The sequence below is a fragment of the Pelobates fuscus genome, chromosome 3, assembly GCF_036172605.1.
Source record: "Pelobates fuscus isolate aPelFus1 chromosome 3, aPelFus1.pri, whole genome shotgun sequence".
In the NCBI taxonomy this organism is placed as follows: domain Eukaryota; kingdom Metazoa; phylum Chordata; class Amphibia; order Anura; family Pelobatidae; genus Pelobates; species Pelobates fuscus.
Window position 1 is genome coordinate 162,258,007 of NC_086319.1, and position 20,769 is coordinate 162,278,775.

The 20,769-nt window shown below is 40.4% G+C and overlaps 1 protein-coding gene across 1 annotated transcript in view; it reads left to right on the forward strand.

The window, feature by feature from the left end:
* Positions 1-20,769, forward strand: part of KDM7A (lysine demethylase 7A) — a 103,810-nt gene that overhangs the window by 52,469 nt on the left and 30,572 nt on the right. Inside the window, exons 3-9 of the mRNA XM_063447606.1 lie at positions 1,375-1,492; positions 1,620-1,780; positions 7,441-7,582; positions 14,003-14,189; positions 17,676-17,838; positions 18,574-18,661; positions 19,567-19,673. Of these exons, the coding sequence (XP_063303676.1) occupies positions 1,375-1,492; positions 1,620-1,780; positions 7,441-7,582; positions 14,003-14,189; positions 17,676-17,838; positions 18,574-18,661; positions 19,567-19,673 (966 nt within the window). The remainder of the gene's footprint in view (positions 1-1,374; positions 1,493-1,619; positions 1,781-7,440; positions 7,583-14,002; positions 14,190-17,675; positions 17,839-18,573; positions 18,662-19,566; positions 19,674-20,769) is intronic.

Below are 20,769 nucleotides of genomic sequence, written 5' to 3' on the forward strand. Positions count from 1 at the left end.
TCATACAAAGCAATGGTGCCACTCAAAATATTTTAATACAATACCAGCATAAATAGCATCCAGAATAGTACTAGGAATTCTGTATGTCTGATTTGTGCAAAGCATGTTTTATCACACTTGTGCAGATTTGTAGAAGCAGTGTTTGTTTTTTGTTGCCTTTCTCTTCGCATTCTTCTAAAATGGTTTTGTTTTTAAAATCCTTTTCTCAGTGGAGTAAGACTGAGTTGCAGTAATGACAGCTAAATGGTAGGGAATCTCTATAGAATTGGGTCTGCAACAGTATGTCCCCAGCCTCTCAAACCCCTGTAGATTTAGCCTCTTCATCACTTATATATTGAAACCCAACTTCTCCCCACACTAAAGTGACCAAAAAGTAAAATTCTCAGCTTTTGTTGCATACAAAAATGGGGTCTAGGTATATGTTGTATTCCTAGCAGCCATTAATTCCTAATTTTTATCCTCATTCAGTTCTTAACCCACAGGATTACTAACCTTTATAGTTTCAATTACTGAGCTATCAACTTACTAATTTAGACAATATCCTTTAGGAATGGGAAAAAAACACGTTCCTTTTTACGGATCTTTAATGTAGCTGTTAGTGCGTGATCAACACTTATTTGTAAATAATGGCATCACATCAGAATATTGCGTTCTTCACTTCCATTTTTGGATATGCACAAGATCACTCTGGGCATCCCAAGAGTGTGAGAAGAGACTTGATTTATTTTTCATTGTTTTTTAACTGGCATACTGTGCAATTTCTACTGTCCTACAAGAATGAAGATTCAACTGAAACTGTATTATCTGAAAGCAATAGCCTATGGAAAAATGTTACCCACAATTTAAATTGAGAGTTGACACATTTTGTAAAAAATCTCCTGCTCCCAGGTTGTTTATTTTTTTTTTTTTTTTTGGTGCGCTAATTTTCACTAATTTCAACCGTACATGAATGAAATGCTCAAAATAAGTTTTCTTATCTGTTATTTTGCTTTTGTAGCAGACTAGATTGAAATGTCTAGTTTTAACAGGTTTGTGGTATTTTAAAGATTAAAACCTTCCTGCCTACACAATGTACGAAAAGGTAAAACGCAAATGCTCACTCAAATCATACGCTACAGAAAAATGAAGGCTCCCTGTAGCCCTGTTTCTGCTGTTTTTCCTATTCAAGAGATTGTAATGTAAAGCAAATGTTATTATTGACAAGAATCCGCTGCTTACTTGGAAATTTGCCTTTTGAAGAATACAATCTGTCGCACATTTATTTTAGTTCTTTAGGGTCAGTAGTGTAAATGTAGACATGAAATATTTGATTGGTTCCCAGTTTGATTTATTCCGGTGGGGATCCCTATTAACTTGTTGCCTTTAATCTTTCAGTAAAGAAAAGGAGGAACTGGCATAGGCATGATTACACAGAGCCAGACGATGGCTCCAAACCTGTCCAAGCTGGAACAAGGACCTTCATACAACAACTGCAGGCTCGTTCTTTCCCAAGGTAAGCAAATGTTCTGATAAACACTTCTGCATTAGCAAGGCCAATTTCATCTTTTGTACATACCTTTTTGCCCCACTGCCATGCCTTTTTTTTTTTTTTCCTTAAATTGTATCTGGTATGTTTCCAGTGCTGATGATTTGATCCTGAAGATGTGTGGAAGTCAGCTGACACAGAGGTACTTGGAGAAGCATGGCTTTAACTTTCCCATCATGGTGCCGAGGCATGAAGATCTGGGTCTCAGATTGCCTCCTCCTACTTTCTCAGTAATGGACGTAGAGCGCTATGTTGGTAAGGGCACAGAGAGACTAATGGTTGATATATACTTGTATTTATTTATTTTTACTTCACATGCTGAATTGCACTGCCACAACAGCTAGTGCACATTGGCTTTTAAACATAAGATAACCGTAGTATGGCATCAATAACATTGCACAATTTTTTTGTATTACGGAAGTATACAGGATTAAATCGTATGCCCACATATCAGCGATATATACAGTCAATACTGGTAGGTGTGATGGGAAGTGTGTTGGTGTGAGGCTTTCTGATAAGAACCACCGGGTCACATTATTAAAGGATCACTATAGGGTCAGGAACACAAACATGTATTCCTGACCCTATAGTGTTAAAACCACCATCTAGCCCCTCATGCCTCCATAAATATAGCAAAATCTTACAGTATTCAAGCTTGAAGCTATAACTCTGTATGCTGTTTGACTCAGAAAAACAAGCAGTCTGCTGACATCTTCAGAATTGGTAGCCTGATCCAATCACAATGCTTCCCTACAGGATTGGCTGAGACTGACAAAGAGGCAGATCAGGGGCAGAGCCAGCATGATTCAAACACAGCCCTGGCCAATCAGCATCTCCTCACAGAGATGAATTGAATCAATGAATCTCTATGAGGAAAGTTCAGTGTCTGCATGCAGAGGGAGGAGATACTAAATGTTTGAATGCATTTTAGGCAGCCATGACCCAGGAAGGATCTCAAACAGCCATCTGAGGAGTGGCCAGTGAAGTTATCACTAGGCTGTAATGTAAACACTGCATTTTCTCTGAAAAGACCGTGTATACAGCAAAAAAAAAACCTGAAGGTAATGATTCTACTCACCAGAACAAATTCAATAAGCTGTAAGTTGTTCTGGTGACTATAGTGTCTGTAGCGGAGTAGTAGTATTATCCACGGTATCTCCGCTGGCAGACAGAATAAAGCAGGTACAAAGTAGGCAAAATCCAGGTAGCGTAGTTACAATCCCTTTCTCCCAAGAACTAGACGACACATAGCTTGGAGGTCAACTTGGTTTTTAATCACAGGTCACAGTATTTATGTGGTTACAAATGTAAGGGGTTTCCCAAGTCACATTACAGGGTTTGTCGAGTGGGGGACTGAGTTTACAGACAGATTACCCATCATACACTGCTGTACCAAGGAGATAATTACCCCAGAATGCATTGTTAATGGGATTATATCTTGGTACAGAAAAATACAGTTTTTACATTAAAATCCATAACTGACATAATTTTCCTGCTATGCAGCTAATAAACCTCTTATTACATAGCTGGGACCTGAGCGCGCGATTAAGGGAACTTGCGCTCAGATCCCAGCACAAATAACCGAACGCCGTTCATTTTACCGGATCAGGACCACTTGGCTTAAAACGCTTGTATTAACTGAGGGAATGAGATTCCCGAAAGAATAAAACTCCCGAACGGCTTGGAAGTCCAGTGGGGCTTGTGTTGCCGAGTAGTCGAATTTAGTTCCAGGCACTCGACGACAAAACCCCACTGGCTCTCAGAGAACAAAGATGGCCGCCGCCACATGTTCGGTACACGAACGGCGGCCACCCGCAACATACATTAATTAGCACGGATACACTGTTGCAAAGTACCTAATTGGAGACACACGACCTGCTGGGGGTGGTCTCCCATTCGGTACTTTGCTTGTTCCACGAACAGTGCGGTGATTCACTGTTGGTGGATAACCAAGCTGAATACATTGATCTTTTATTCGGAGAAACAAACAATACGGGCAATAGCATAAAATATACAGTTACACTCAGTAAGTGGCTAGATTTGCCACAGTGTCCCTTTAAATAAACACAAACAACTTACCAAGTTTAGATTGACCCCTGTGGCAAGGGGACTGACACTTGCAAGGGCAAATTTAAAACAAAAGGGCACAATATAAGGGTAAATAACAGTAGCTTACATCCTATACGGAAGCATGTTGTGCCAGAGGATTATTCTAGTTATGAGCCTGTATGATTAACGAGAAAGTAATTCAGCTTCTAGCCATGCATATAAATAAATCAAATTAACCAAGCTGATCAGACATATATAGGTAAAAAGAGGGTTACTGTAAGTCTCATGGCTGCAACTGCTTATAGGTGAGTCCCCATATGTGTGCTGTAGAGCTTGCCTTGGGTATGAGCAATCTGCTAGAAGTTACCCTGGTCTGGGATGCGTAAGGCAGGTAAACATGGGGTCCGGGAGGCGATGACACCTTGAGTGTGATGTAAGGCTCTTCTCCTGCCCCTGGCCGGATTGCAGGCTGACATCGCTGTCCCACTGACTTGTGAGTCCAAAGAGACCAAGTCTAGCCGCAGAGAGGGGAAACAGAAGGCTTTGATGTTGCTGTGCCACTGGTGGCGGTGGAACCTCTGCCTCTGTGTGTGATGTTGCGGGGTCTCGCCCCTTTTAGCCCTTGGCCTGGATGGGCTGATAATTGTAGCAGGTTTAGCTGGGGTAACTTGTTTGCCTGAAGAATGTTCCCCCATCAGTCGGGCCCCGCTCACCCGAGCCTCCATCTGAAGAGGAGATGATGTGGTTGTCTGACGTGCCTCCAAGGCAGCCCAGAAATTATCCTGGAGCTCCTCCAGTTGCTGCCAGGTTTGCTTCGTTAGACTGGATGGCTTTCTCTCAAGCTCACCCGGGATAAGTATAGCCGCCATCTTATGCAGCCGTTGCTTGTGCAGGCGATGAAAATGTTGCTGCTATGGGTTGCCAGCCAGTGGAGAACAGGATAACCATTCTGGTCCAAGGTGGGGTGAGTGAACCGGGAACCAAATCGCTGCTGCATCTGCTTGCCACCAAACAGGAAGGTCTGCTGTCATTACCGCTCAGGTCTCGCTAGGCTGCAATTTCACTGGGTCTGTCTCCGGTCCATCAGGACACACTGATGTGCCAGTAAGAGTCCTGTAGCTTTTCTGCACCTCGAAGCCGTGGGCAGAAGCGGATTAATCGGTGGTGAGCTTACTTATAGTCAGTTTAATCGAAATTATTTAGGGAGCTCACTAGCCACATGTCTGCTCAGTATGGCGGTCAAGCCTCGCCCCCACCTTTTGTACCCGGCTAATGGTTAATTAGTCAAATGTGTAATTGTGGGGAGCTAGAAAGAAACATCTAAACTTTAAGTCAAAATAGTAGAATTAAGGGGAGAAATTAGCAATTCAGATGTATTGTGTATTTTTGTTCCATCTTGACTACATATTGCTACATTTTGCAGTACAGCACAGTCTGAGACCCCACAGTGCTTTATCTAGGTAAGGTCTTTACCCAGTTTTCACTTAAAGGACCACAAAAGTCAACCTGGCCTTTTCATGAAGGGCCTGTGTGTCAGCTGGCCCAAGCAACATGACTCAATAGGTGACACGTGCCCTGGGCCACCCATTTGAAGGGACAGAGCTTCTGTTGCATTCCCCACACATACTTTCTGTTAAGTGTTCATGTTCATTAACCTGTTCACTGGCAGGTGGTCTAGTCTAGTGTGCATTGCTGTATTGGGTTGTTGGATAAAGACTTTGATATTGATTATCCCTCAATTGCTAATAGACCTAATGAAGGCTTTCTGACCCTGGAACAAACATAGAGGATATGAGAACTCTGAGAATCTCAGTAGTTTGCTTATTCATGTAGTCCTCCCTCGGGTCTCAAAAAAATGTTTTTGCTCACTTGTGCCATTACAAAGCGAACTTATACTATTTGCATATCAGACTGATCCCAGTCGTAAAGGCAGTCCAAAACAGGAATGCCGGCAAATTCCATCTGTACAAGAGACATGGCAACCCTGAACGATCTGTTTGCTCTTCTTCTCCCTTTTCTGACTCTGGAGCCCATGTCTGTAACTGACACATGTGGTATATACTGAGACCACTTGTAAAGCTGCAAGGCTTCTTTGCCCAAATACTCTGTGCACATCACAGTATAAATAAGTTCAGTATAGAACTTATTTTCCACCTCGAATTCCTGCTTCAATTTTAACCTTTGTTTTGTTTGACCCCTTAACCCCTTAAGGACACATGACATGTGTGACATGTCATGATTCCCTTTTATTCAAGAAGTTTGGTCCTTAAGGGGTTAAACTGCATTCACTTCATCAAAACTTATTTTGGTTAATTTATTTCTATCCCCTTCAGTGTGTGTTGGAAAGGCAGACAGAGCCAGACGCTTAATTTGATCTGCTTATCATGGTTAGATTAGAATTCTGTCATAGGTTTCTTTATCATGACATTGTGAAAGCAATTTATTCTATGCTGCAGCACAGTTTTGGCACTACACTTCTAAACCGACCAGATGGCTCAATGCCCCTGGGTGAAGCAGCATGCATGTTAATGCAATAAATCCACGGCCTGTGTGCCATCTAAAAGTGGATCAGGTAGCCTTTTCTGACAGCTCCCAAGAAGATGTTCCGTACCCCAGAGAATAATTTGGAATTGGTTATGTCATGATTAAAGCAGCTCAGATTTTGAAGGTGTACAAGTGCCTTCTGGTAGTTAAAGCATCTGTCCATTCTGCAAAATCAATGAAAGGTGAGTTGAAACCTATTATATTAAATTAGGTCTTTGTCTTTTTTATTTCCTCCCTCATTTTATTAATGTTTAATTTACCATGACATCTATCTTGCCAAACTCTTGGGTGTAAATTGAGGGTTTGTATTCCATCTATCGAATCTGATGATACCGCTATCACTAAGCATGCAGAATAAGACTGGACTCAAAATGTAAAGACCTGTACTACTAGTCAGGCCTAAAAGTTACTTACTGTTTTTAAGCCTCTTCTTATGGGAATGCCGAGCTATGCCAATTGCAGGTTATTCCTAGACAATTCCTGGCATGTGGATGCACACTAGGTGCATAGATTCCACTTCTGCCTTTGGCATTCATATTTGGAAATTATAAAAAATGGGTACCGTAAGTAAAAAATAAAGGGGCACAGAGCCACTCACCAGGCTAAATTTCCACTTGCCAATAACTAGTGGATGGGTGGAAATTTTGAGCCCTGATCTTTTGCAGTAAACACCTTGAGTTTCTGGTAGGTAAGTAGAGCATGACTTAACAAATTAAATGTTGCCAGCTCTCTTGCCTTTTTAGTACAAACTACTTTAAACCCCATCAAGAAATATCCGACATTCTATGACTGACTGTCATGATCTAATCGATTCTGACTAACTCATAGAGGAGTTACAGCAGTTTGTTTGCAGTTATAAACACACAAACGCAAACCGTATCTGTTTCTGAATCCAACAAGTTTTATGAGGGAATCATGCTGAGTACAATTAGAGAATGCCGATAGCACATATTTTGTAAATAAATATACAAAGTTTATTGCCACTGCATCGAAGCTCACGTTTGACAATTATGTCAGTGATTTTTTTTAAGTATTTATAAATATTTTTAAGTTAAAGACTGCACTAATGATTTAAATTCATACTGCCTTGTTAATAATATGGTTTTAGTTCTGCCTATTATCACGAAGTACATTTGTTTACTCAATACAACACTTCAACTCTTTTCCTTCTGTGCAGACCAACAGAACAGCAGGGTGCTGGGTAAAACACAAACACGTTATTGTTCTGGTATGCTAATTTAAATTTGACGAAAATAAAAATGTATTCATGTTTGAAACGGTGTTCTATTAACAGTTCATACTTAACTTTCTATACATTATAGGTGGGGACAAGATAATTGATGTCATTGATGTGGCAAGGCAAGCTGACAGCAAAATGAAGCTCCGAAACTTTGTAAATTATTTCATGAATCCTGACCGGCCCAAAGTATTAAATGTTATCAGTCTGGAGTTCTCTGATACAAAGTAAGTTATCAATTAAGAGAATTATGTAAATATAAGACATTAAGGGGACATATATTGGCATACCTTGACACTCTGAGACCGCTGTCTTACTGAAAAGTGTTCGCTTTGAATGAAACCGTTGTCTCACTCAGGCTGAAAAAAGATGCTGTATAGTGATTCATGCAGAGTAGGCTCAGGAATGTGTATCTCTCTGCTGTCCTTTTTATCTCATTAGTGGATTGGTGGGTGGGTGCAAGGGGCGATGGGAGGAGGCTGAAGAAATTCGTCTAGCTGAGAGGTGTGCCCAGCAATGCTTTCTGAGTTTATAGTAAGTTTAAAAATATTTCATTACATGCTTTTCAAAGTTTTTCTTGTTTCTTTATTTTGGTATGTATATTTGTTTATAAGTGTTAGCTTGTTGGTGTAAAAAAATAATAAATATAAATAAATAAGTGATGCATGTCCATCCCAGTATAGTTTTCTATTCAGTTTATCCATCTATTGCCTCAATTTAATATTAATGGATTAGCTTTCCAAGTTTTCTTTTTTTTTTTTTTTTAATTCTTTATTTTTGCATTGACGGACAGTACAGCTCACAAACCGTATTGGGGCTTGTGCAAAAGCCTAGCTTCAAGATGTACATTGGTATTTCAGTGATACAGAAAAAAAGATAATAGTTTTGTTAGACATTCATTCGCTGTTCGGACGCTACTTTTTGCGTTGTTTTCTGAAGCCGCCGTCCATCAATGTTTTTCCAATTTTTGTAAACATAATAAACTTCAAAACCTGGAAACACCAAAAGTGGTCTTTTCCTTAAGATAACACAAAAGTTTTAAACTTGGTATCATAACCTGTTATTCTATTCGTCTTGTAGTTATTTTCCTTCCCCTTCCCTCCCCTCCCCTACCCTCCCCTGCCACCTCCCCCCTCCCCTCTCTCCACCCCCCCCCACCCTCCCACCTCTCACCCCCCACCCCCCAATTGTGAGCACCTGAGTGGAGCGTTGCTTTTCTTGCGTGAGCCATGTGTGTGCTGACTTTTTGTTGTTTACTCTTGTACCCTTTGCCCTATTCAAAGTTGGGCCCTTGTGCCTTCTACTGTGCCGCTCTCCTAACTTACATCTACCCATTTTCACACCTGTATGTCCTCCTTTTGTAGAGCGTGATAGAGGTCTATTATTTTGCTCTTGTTGGCCCTCCTGATCCTAGATTGTCGTATGGCTTTAGGCTTGCGTGTTGTACGCTCCCTACTGTGCCTCTTTTGTTAGCCCTCCCCCCCCCCCCTTTTTTTTTGTGTGTATAGTATCCCTCCTTTATGAGTGAAAGACAGAGAGAAAGGAGGGCTAGGTTATTTTAGGGTCACAGGGAGGGATGGGGAGGCATCGTGCCCCAAGGGGGAGGGGGAGACTCGCCGTGTGGCGGTTAGTGCCTCCTAGGTTGGCTCTCTTGTCTCATGGTGTGCGCGCCATTCTTTCTAGGTATTCCTCCCACGTTTGCCACACCTTTGAGAAGGTGCCCATGGTGTTCCGTACCTGCACTGTCAGTTTGTCCATGAGGAAATTGTAATTTATTTTGTGTATGACTTTACTCATAGGAGGGGTGTCTGGGCTGAGCCATTGTTGGGTCAGTGCTCTTCTGGCTGCTAAAGTCAGTTTGTTGACTAGTTTCTGTTCCTTTGTCGTGAGGTCGTCTTGTGGTTTGGCTAGTAAGAATGTCCATGGGTCCCTGTGTATTGGTCTCTCCAGGACTGCTGTCATTAATGTCTCTATTTCCGACCAGAATCTCTCTACTTTGGGACACGTCCACCACATGTGGATATATGATCCTCTCTCACCGCAGCCCCTCCAGCATGTATCTGTAGTGGTTTTCCCTATTCTGTATAGTTTGGCTGGGGTGGCGTACCAGCTCAGGAGTGTTTTATATGCCTGTTCCTGAAGTGTTACGCATATGGAGACTTTGGCTGCTGCCTCCCATATATCCCTCCAGTCCTCCCCTTCCAATGTTTGCTGTAGATCTTTCTCCCATTGTGTGATATAGGTGAGGGGTTCTGCGTTCCTCTCTGGAGCGCTGAGTTGTGCGTATAGCCCGGTAATAAGACCCTTACGTGTGGTTTCTGTCATGCATAATCTTTCAAAACTAGTCATTGGGGCCTTAGCTGCCTCTTTTACCCTAGGATGGTTAGCGAAGTCCCGTAGTTGTATATATCTAAAAAGGTCTCTAGTCTGTAATGGCGCTGCCTGTTTTAGTTCGTCAAAGGTTTTGAATGTGTCTCCGTCATATAGGTGATAGTATCTCTGCAGGTCTGTGTATTCTAGTCCTTTGAAGTCCCTCGCCCTCATGCCCGGCGTAAATGCCCTATTTCACAGATATGGTGTGAGAGGTGAGGGTAGTTTGGTAAGAGCGTATTTTTGAGCGTTGGCGTCCCATATTTTAATGCAGTTGAGTATTGCTGGGCAGTCTGTGAGTAAAGGCGGTCTGTCTGTTTTTGGTACCCAGATCCAATATTGGGGAAGATCCCTTCCCATCACTAGGGATTCCAGGTCTGCCCATCTACGTCTCTCTGGGGGTGAGTGCCACTCTATTATTTGGGCCAGCTGTGCTGACAGGTAATACAGGTGAAGATTGGGAAGTCCTAGTCCCTTTGGTCGGTAGAGTACGTGTCGGGCTATCCTGTGTCTTTTGTGTGCCCAGATAAATCGGTCTATGTTGGTTTGTAGGGATTGGAGGTCCCCTTTCGTGACTTTCGTGGGCAATGCCTGGAAGAGGAACAACATCCTCGGTAATACATTCATTTTAATTGCCTGAAGGCGACCTATCCATGAGATCGGCTTCTCATGACATTTTTCTAAGTCTTTTATTAGTGTTTTAATCATTAGTGTATAGTTTTCCGCATACAGTCGTGAGACCTCTTTTGTCAGTCTGACCCCCCAAATATTTTATTTGTTGGTCGTTTAGTTTTACATGTGCCGTCCTCCCTATCAGCACCGCGTCTTCCGCTGTCAACCCCAGTGGCATGGCTTCTGATTTTTCCATGTTTATTTTATAGCCCGCTACCTGAGTGTGAGTAGGATGTCATCCGCGTACGCAGATACCTTGTACTGCTCTGTTGCCATTGTCAGTCCCTTTATGTTTGGGTGTTCCCTAATCTTGTAGAGGAGGGGTTCTAGGGCTAGTATAAAGAGGAGCGGCGAGAGAGAGGACAGCCCTGCCTTGTGCCGTTACTTAACTTAAAAGGTTTTGGGACCGCTCCTGGGATGACTATTTGGGCCTGTGTGTATAGTGCTCTGATCGCTGTAATGTAGTTTTCCGGTAGGCCTATGTGACGTAGTAGGGCAAATAGGTAGTGCCATTGGATCCTGTCGAAGGCCTTCTCCGCGTCCAGCGATAGGAGGAGAGAAGGTGTCCGAGTTTTACCAGATCAGGTCCACAGCACGTCTAGTATTCTCATACAGTTGCCTAGTTGGCACAAAGCCCACCTGGTCCGCGTGGATGCCTGGGCAGGATGTAACCCAGCCTGGTGGCCAGGATCTTGGCGTAGATTTTGGAGTCTACATTAATCAGGGAGATGGGGCGGTAATTGTTCACCTTCGTTTCGTCCCGTCCCGGCTTCGGGATAAGAACCACGTTTGCTGTGGCAAGCTCTGCATTGGGACTTTCCCCCTCCATCCATTCCTGGTACATTGCTGTCATGTGAGGTACTAGTTCTGTTCGCAGTGCTTTATAGTAGGCCCCGTCAAACCCATCCGGTCCCGGTGTCTTATTGCCTTCTATCATCCCTATGGCCCTGTCTACTTCTTCTATCGTGATCGGTGCTTCTAGGTCTAGTAGGTCTTCCCTAGTTGGCTTGGGTAGGTTTATGTTGTCTAGGAAGTTTGCGACTGCCTCTACATGTTCCCTGCTGGTTTCATCTTTCCCCGGGGAGTGGTTGTGTATAGTTGCCGTAGGAAATTGGTGAATTCCTCGGCTATGTCCTGTGGGGAAGTGAGGGGTTGTCCCCTGTCGTTGGTTATAAATGTGATGTGTTTTTGTTTGGGTCTTAGGGCTCTAGCTAATAACGTGTCCATTTTATTGGACTTTTCGTAAAAAAGTCTTCTCGATCGGGTGATTTATCTCTGCTCACCTCATCCAAGAGGGCTGTGTCGGATTCTGTTTGTGTTACATTTCCGCTTTGCGTAGGGCCTTTTGTAGTTCCGTTAACTTTTCCATTTTTTGTTTTTTGTTACGCGTCGCTATTTTTATCAGGGTTCCCTGTAGGACGGCTTTGTGGGCCGCCCATGTCATAGTGGGGGATGTTCCTTCTGTGGTGTTTAAATCAAAGTAATTGTTCACTTCTGTCTTAAGTTGCTCTAGGGTTTCTTGGTCTTTAACCCCTTAAGGACACATGACGTGTGTGACATGTCATGATTCCCTTTTATTCCAGAAGTTTGGTCCTTAAGGGGTTAAGGAGAGAGTTGTTAAGCCTCCATCATTTTGTGTACATTTTTAAAATTTAATATACAATATATATTGAAAAATATTGTAGTATTTTGATATTGTTTGCTGTATTGAGAGATACTTTGATATTTTAATATTTATTACGTTGAGAACCACTTTTTTGAAAGTTTAGCCAACAATATTAAAGGGACACTATAGTCACCAGAACAACAGTCTAATGTAGTTGTTCTGGTGTCTATAGTCTGTCTCTGCAGTTTTTTTGGAGAAAAGGCAATGTTTACATTTCTCCCTAGGGACACCTCCTCAGATGGCCACTGGAAGTACTTCCTGCACAGTGTGCAGCACTGTGTTCAACGTCTCCACGCTCTGCATGGAGACTCTGAACTTCCCCCTAGAGATACATTGATTCAATGCATCTCTATGAAGAGGTGCTGATTGGCCAAGCTGATATTTTGCTCCACCCCTGCCCTGCCTCCTTGACAATCTCAGCCAATCTAATGCTTTACCTATGGGAAGGTGATGGGTTGGCTGAGATCATCAATTCTGATGTCCGCCAAGGAGGCGGATCGGTGGTGGGGCCAGTACCAGCAGACCCTTGCAGCTCTGAAAATAAGGTACATTTTCTTACCTTTTAACTCCCTTAAAAGGTTAGAAAATGTACCAAGACAATTAAATGGTGGTTTTAACACTAAAGGGTCAGGAACACACGTTTGTATTCCTGACCCTATAGTGTTCCTTTAAATTATTTGGAAAGCTTATACAAAACTATTAAGCTGAGGCCTATGTTTCTATAGGTCGGTTTATGTATGTAGCTAGTGAAATATACCAGAAGTAAACATCCTAATTCCCAAATAGACAGAACTGTCAGAAAACCAAACCATTCCATCGAGGTGGATCCTTAAAAGTACTTAACTTATGCAACATGGTACAAAAGACAATATAAACAGACCTCCATATGTGACAAATTAAGCACTTTTAAGATCCACTTCACTGGAATTATTTGGAATTCCTTGCTGGAATTGTTTGGTTTTCTGGCAGTGTAGTCTATTTGGGAATTTGAATGATGTTTCAATATGGGAACTATGGGACCAGCACCGGAAGCCTAACTAAAGTCTGATCAGACGATGTAAGTAACCACTGGGAATTCTATGAATTGCACGTGATGATTGGGATTGCTAAGTTTTTTTTTTTTTTCTTTTGTGTTTGGTTTTATACACAATCAGACGTAATGCCTTTCTTTGATTTGCTGCTATTTGTATGCTTTGAAATGGAGTCATAAAAACTTTAGAGTGAAAGATTCATTCAGTAAACCGGCATTGTGCAGAATTGCCAGACGCATATTTTATGCCAAAACTGCTCACTTGGGCAATTAAAATTTAATATTGTTTCTAAATTGGCAATCTAGTATTAAAATTTAGTTTTTGGTCCATTCTTTATAATTTCTTGTTTTGTGAGTAAGCCTACAAGACATTGAATGCTGTGTTCTGATTTCTCCTACATTTGCACGAGAATTGCATAGTTAAATCTACTTAAAGGGCTTTCAGGCATCATAACCACTTCAGCAGATGTCCCTGGAAACTGCCTATATTCTTGCCATTAGTGTGGAAAAGCTTTGCAAAGGAGTTAATATTTTTGGATACACTTTTCAATTGATTTGATCAAAAACTTAAAATATTAAAACATATGCCATATATAAAATATTTCTGTTCATCCTAATATTTTAGAATGTATGCCAATTATTGGATGTTGAATTATCAATGTATTTATTCATTTATTTTCTGTCAAGTGTTCGGTTTCTTTGATGGCTGAATGTAGGTAGAGAAAAGCCGGTTTTGTTAAAGACCAGTCCATATTAAAGCTGCAGGTCCAGAATGAGGAAACTGACATTTGTGTTGCTGGGATATTTGGGGAACTATATGGATGTGCTGGGCTTTAATATAAGGAAGCTTAACTTTTGGACCTTATTTCTTAATTCTGACTGAATGTCAACTTTTTTTTTTGTCATCAGGATGGCAGAGCTTGTTAAAGTACCAGATATCAGCAAGAAGCTTTCTTGGGTGGAAAACTACTGGCCAGATGATTCGGTCTTCACAAAGCCCTTTGTTCAAAAGTATTGCCTAATGGGTGTTAAGGACAGTTACACAGACTTTCATATAGACTTCGGTGGCACTTCCGTCTGGTATCATGTCCTTTGGGTAAGTACACCCCAGTAAATGTATAGCATGATATTCTTTTTAGCTGTAACTTTTCTGATGCGCCTTGATCCCTCCTATCAGTTCAACAAGAAATATTGCACATATGATCTATTTAGATCACTATCCTGGTAAACAGATGCCTATCTTCTAATTGAAGAAAAGAATAACTGGATAGCTAGCAAGTGCCTAGCAACATTTAGAGCAAAGACATGTTTTCTACATCCATAAAACATGTTTGGCCATTGGTTTGAATTTGGTAGAGATATATTTATTTATAGGGACACTATAGTCATCAGAGGCAGTGTTTACATTGCTGCTTAGGAACCCCTCTAGTGCCACTCGGGTCAGTGCAGTGTGAGTGACTCGTACAATGCTGGGGAAAAAAAGTGAGTAAATTAACTTTTTACTGCAGGGAGAGCAGGGCCCTGCCAGCTAAAGCTCATTTTTGAATGTTGGTAAATCAGAAGCGCTATATCCAATGCTTCTCTATTAGGAGCATGAAAAGCGTCCATCAATGAATGTGAAGAATTTCAGATACTGAAACTCTTTATGAAGTGCCTCTAGTGGCTGTAATGGCTGACAAATGTAAATATTGCTAGTTCTCGAAAGTGGCAATGTTTACATTTGTCAAAATGCAAGGGAAGGGTTTTTGGAGAATTAAAAAAAAAAAAAAAATGCCTTAAAAAGACACTAAGCACCAAAACAACTTTGGCTTAATGAAGTGTGTGTATATAGAACATGCCCCAACGGTCTCACTGCTCATTTCTCTGCCATTTAGGAGTTGCACTCTGTTTATTCGGACCTTGTCACACCTGATTGAAAAAGAAACACTTTTTTTTCCCCATATAGGCTTTGTGAATCACAGCCTCTGTAGATGTGGCTGGGGCAGCATGGACAAAAACAATAGTGATTGGACTCCAAAATGGTAGAGAATTGAACAGTGAAGACTGCAGGGGCATGATGTATACTCAAAAGCTGCTTTATTACGCTAAATGTGTTTTGATGCCTATAGTATCACTTTAAGATGTGTTAGGTTTTGATGTTATTTATCCCTTTTAAATGTACATTATTTTTAAGAATTTGCCAGAGAAAGAGTATACATACTGCACTCTAAAGTCTAAAAAGCATTAAGGTATTTGTAGTTCTGCAACATCTGTGGATCTACTTTACCCCAGCCCTGAAATAATACAAATGTACATACCTGAAGATTGTGTCTGCCTTCTGCTAAACCGCAACCATACACTGGGAATGCATGTTGTTGTTATTACTCCACCTGCAGAAGCAGTATTTGTGTTTGGGCTTGGGAAAGGCTGTGTGGTGATACGTTTTAGTGTGAAAATTGTTGCTCAATGTTTTGCTATCACAATGTGCTGTCAAATGAAAGTCACATTTGAGAATCGCTATAAAATTAGTGAGGTATCAAGGATATTTAGCATATAAAATACAGTACAAAAATAAAAAATATAAATATCCTGAATTATAAAGCAATATTAAAATAATAAGTACGCTAGATTGAAAAAGTGTTTTGTATCGATATAGTTGTAATCAAAATAATTCAACCCCCATTGAGAATCAGGTTTGTCAATATTTACAGACTTTCAGCTGTTTGCAATGAACAAATCAAACAAAGGAAATCGAAGTAGTTCAACACAATGAATGTTTGAAGTAGTTTCCTCCAAATCAACTAAAAATGCAACTGATAATGACTTCTCCGGTCTCAAAATTATCCAAACCCTTCGTGGCAAGCATCTTTAGTACTTGGTAGAGCACCTTTTTGCTGCTATGACTTTTTTCTGGTGGGTGCACCTGAGAAGGGGTTAAATGACATCAGCTTCTGACAGCGTTCCTGAAGCATCTTAGCCCGTTGACCACGAGAAATTTCCTCCAGTTCAGTAATATTCTTGGGTTTGCACGCTTCAACTGCCTTCTTCAAATCCCACCAGAGATTCTCTATGGGGTTCAAGTCAGGTAAATGTGATGACCATTGTAGGATTTTCCAGAACGTCTTCTGCAACCAAGCATTGGTGGGATTTGAGGTATACTTGGAATCATGGAATCATTGTCTTTTTGGAAAGTTTAATGATGGCCCAGGCTTTAGCTTCACAACAGACAGCATGACCTTTTCTTCTAGGATTTCCTGATTTTTTATTTTTTTATTTTTTATTTTATTTTATTTTTTAGCATATGCTTCATTCTTCTTCCTCCAGACATACCACTGATCCATTGGGCCGAAAAGTTCCAGTTTAGTTAATCGCACCACAAAACAGAATCCCAAAATTTCTGTGGCTTTTAATATGATTTTGAGCATATTGGACCTGACTTTTCTTGTGCTTTTTGGTCAGAAGGGGGTGTACGTTTTGGCGTTCTGGCATGGAAACCTTCTGCGTTTTCGTATACTGCTTAAAGTGCTTACTGAAACCTCAGTGCCTGTTGCCACAAAGTCTTGCTGCAAGTCTTTTGCAGTCATTCAAGGGTTTTTCACAACCTGCCTTCTCGGACATCTTGTTGCAGCCATTGATTAGTTTTTCTGCCCCATCCAGGTAGTATAACCACTGTTAATTCAACTTTGAACTTGCAAACTATGCTTCCAACTGTGTCTCTAGAAACATTCAGTGCTTTTGTAATCTTTTTGTATCCTGGTCTTTGTTTGTGAAGGGCTACGATCTCTTCTCTTAACTTTGAGGACCATTCTTTTGACTTCGCCATATTTCTAACATGCAGTCAAACATTAAATGTGAAACTCGACAAACCCCTAGCTAGCCTGTAAAGGTATTTCAAGTGTTCCAGCTCAACTTGCAAAACCTGTTGCAAGTAATGAAGCCCTTGATTATTTGCATCATGTGTACTTGAGACACCCGTTTTGCATATTTATGCTGTTGTGAGGGATTCTATTTATGGGGTTGAATAATTTTGACACTGGCAAAGTCATTGTAATTGTTAAATGACATGTCTTCACGTGTGCTAAAAATGTCTGCTCACCCTTGCTTCCAAAAAGTAAACTAAGTTTGAATGAGTCACATCATTCCTAAGATTAGGGAGGGGAAGTGGGGAGTGAATGGACTGTTACATTAGCATTTCAGCATATCTCCCAGCACTGTGAGATTGGGACTGGTGGGTGCACCTGAGAAGGGGTTAAATGACTTTTGGGTGGAAGGATCACTTTGTGTGTACTGTTTTTTTATAAATCAAATTCTATTATTGAAATTATTCATATACCAAATTTTTCAAATGTATGCCTCCATTTCATATAAGCTTATACAAAAATATTACATAATTTGAATATGAAATAATTATCATATATAAAATTGAGGCATTGGTGCTTGAAATGAGCCTTCTTGTTTGAGCCTTGTGTCTAGCATAGAGTATCTGAAACTATGAAATCTTTCCTAGAGTTCATTATGTTAACTTTTTTCTCAAGCAAATGCAGTTGTTTCACGAGTGACATGAGAAACAGAATAACGATATATATTTTTTTTTTTTCATTAGGGGGAAAAGGTTTTCTACTTGATCAAGCCCACTGATGAAAACTTGGCACTGTATGAATCATGGAGCTCTTCCGTTACCCAAAGCGAGCAGTTTTTTGGGGACAAGGTGGACAAATGTTATAAATGTGTTGTCAAACAGGGACATACTCTTTTTGTTCCAACAGGTACTATTTTTGTTTTTGTTTTGCTCAAATTAAACTTTTTACAAAAATGAGAGGTTGGGGGTCCAGGTCAAACTAAAATTCAACTCCTTTATCTAAATGTGCATTTGAAGGGATGAATACCACTCTAATGGCAATTATATTGGTGTGTATAAATATTAATTAAATGTATGTATGTTTTGTTACTGACATGCCTAACCGGTTTAGCATCAATTTACAAAACAGTGTACGTATGCAGTGCTTAGTACATTAAACTGCTTATAAATGTGTAGATTTCATGAAAAAAATAACCAGGCAATTCATTATTGGCACACAATGCAAAGACCGCAACCTGGCACATATGCCAATTTGACAGGTGAAAAACAGGAGACACTCCTAGAGATGGTGGTTCTCTTTTTCTTCACAGTTGGTACACTGCCTGCTGGCTTATTTTCCTGTGAATATGTACACACAAGTACATAGTGTAATCTATCCAATCTTGTTTCTTGTGGTGTTGCATTCAGAGATCTTGGATATGCCCAGAACTTGGTGTATCTTTATTTTATTTTTTTACTAAAATAATATAATTGCAATATATAGATATTTGCTTATGGTTTACATGTGGGTTTGTCGTATTTATGCCTTTCTCCATTTCCACCTGGAATATTAATTGGTTTATTAAATTATGTTTAGATGGCCCGAGAAACCTGTTTATCTTAGACTGTCAGTCTCTAAACCATTTCTTAAATCATCCTACAGGCTGGATCCACGCTGTCCTCACCTCTCAGGATTGCATGGCCTTTGGTGGGAACTTTCTGCACAACCTAAACATTGGCATGCAGCTCAGGTAAGATCTATGATGCCCACTGGACCCAGGAGCATCTTGAAAATGGACCCAAGGAACATATATTACATTCCCTGTATGCCCTTGTGCATTTATCATCATAATGTTATTTGCTAATACCGTACTGCACTTCTTTCCACCAAACAATACCAAACCCACATCTCTGATGGCTTAATTTGTAACTTGAATAACAATTTCTGTGCATTTGTAATTTGCACAAAATGCCATACTGTTCCAATGCAACCTTGCATTTGAAGCAAAATAAAATTTAAAAACAAGAGGATGAATAGGAAACAACTAGCACAACTAATAAATAACTTTTAATTATTAGATTGTACAAATCGCACAGACGTGACCAACCCTCATTGAGTATTTTTTAACATAGCTTAATTTCTCACTTTAATTTCAAGCTGCAGAAATCCAAATCAGATTTTGGTAATGGTGGTAATAGATGTGTTTCCAGTGTCAACTATTTATGATAATACATTGATGAGATGTAAGAAAAAAAACCTAAATGTTTTGCCAAATAACATGTAAAAATCTAGCAAATAAAATTAAAAAAGCAACAAATATACCAGTAAATAACAAACGTGTCTTATCTGTATTAGCATCTCTATTGATCTAAAGCAGGGTGGGCAATCTGCAGCCCTCCAGATGTTTTCGACTACATCTCCCTTGATGCTTTGCTAGCATTATGGGAGAAGTAGTCCAAAACATCTGGAGGGCCGCAGATTGCCCACCCCTGATGTAGAGGAAATAAGTAAATACTAGACTTATCCACAGACAGAAAATTGTGTCAAATACATTTTATTTTCTCATGAAAGTATTCGTATGAAACAAAGTTTCTAACTGCTGTATCTATATAAATCACCACATGTTGTAACTCACCCCTCCCCCACCTTCCATAGGTGTTACGAGATGGAAAAAAGGCTGAAGACCCCAGACCTCTTCAAGTTTCCTTTTTTCGAGGCCATTTGTTGGTTTGTGGCCAAAAATCTACTTGAAACTATAAAAGGTAAATATCCAAACAACCTCTTTATTTGTGGAACACAATCACATTGTCTTCTAACATGCTTCACCTCCACATAGTACCCATCCAAATTGTAGGCATCGGCGTTGTAAAATTAAATCATGGTTTAGCGATGTTTAGCTGCACTTTTATCTGTCGTCGAAATGTTAGGGTTTAAAATAGTTGTTGAGAGAGAGAGACATTTTGTGGAAAGGAATATAGTATTTCCATTGTTTTGTTAAAATAATCTTTTTCTTTACTTTTCTACCTAGTCATGATATCAGAAATTAATTCAGTTATTTTAATCATCCTTTGATAGTTGTAGGTTAAACAACTTTTTTTGTTTCCCACTGCATGTATAGATTACCGTATGTTGCTTTGGGGCATCATTGTCTCCCTACATGTTGTTACGTATAGCTGCAGTAGAATGCAAACAATTCTTCAGCTATATGTTAACTAAGTTGCTATGAGAGAGCCTGTATTGTAAGGTTCACTCATCAAAAAAAAAAAACAGTTCATGCTATTTAATGTTTACTCTTCAAATAGAATTTTGGCTTTTCAAGAATGAAACTACTTAAGGCTACTGAAGTACATATCACATAAATGCTTACAGGAATGGCTGCACAATTATAGCCACGTCACGGTGCTTGCAGATTCTGCTGTAAAAAAGGGACATTCAAAGGCAAGCATCTCTGTGCATATATTTTTGACTGTATTGTTTTAAAGGACCACTATAGGCACTCAGACCATTTTAGCTCAATGAAGTGGTCTGGGTGCCGGGTCCTCCTAGTTTTAACCCTGCAGCTGAAAACATAGCCGCTTCAGAAAAACTGCTATGTTTACACTGCAGGGTTAATGCAGCCTCTAGTGTCGCTCTCCCTGACACTCCTTACGTAGTCCAGTGTCAAATACGATCCCCATAGGAAAGCATTGAGTAATGCTTTCCTATGGGCGGGTTTGAATGCGCACGCTCCTCTGACCGCACATGCGCATTCGGCTCCACTCAGAAGCTGACGTCGATGGAGGAGGAGAGGTCACCAGTGCCGAGTGAGCCCGGTGCTGGATTAAGGTAAGCAAAGAAATGGTTGACCCTTTATTTGCC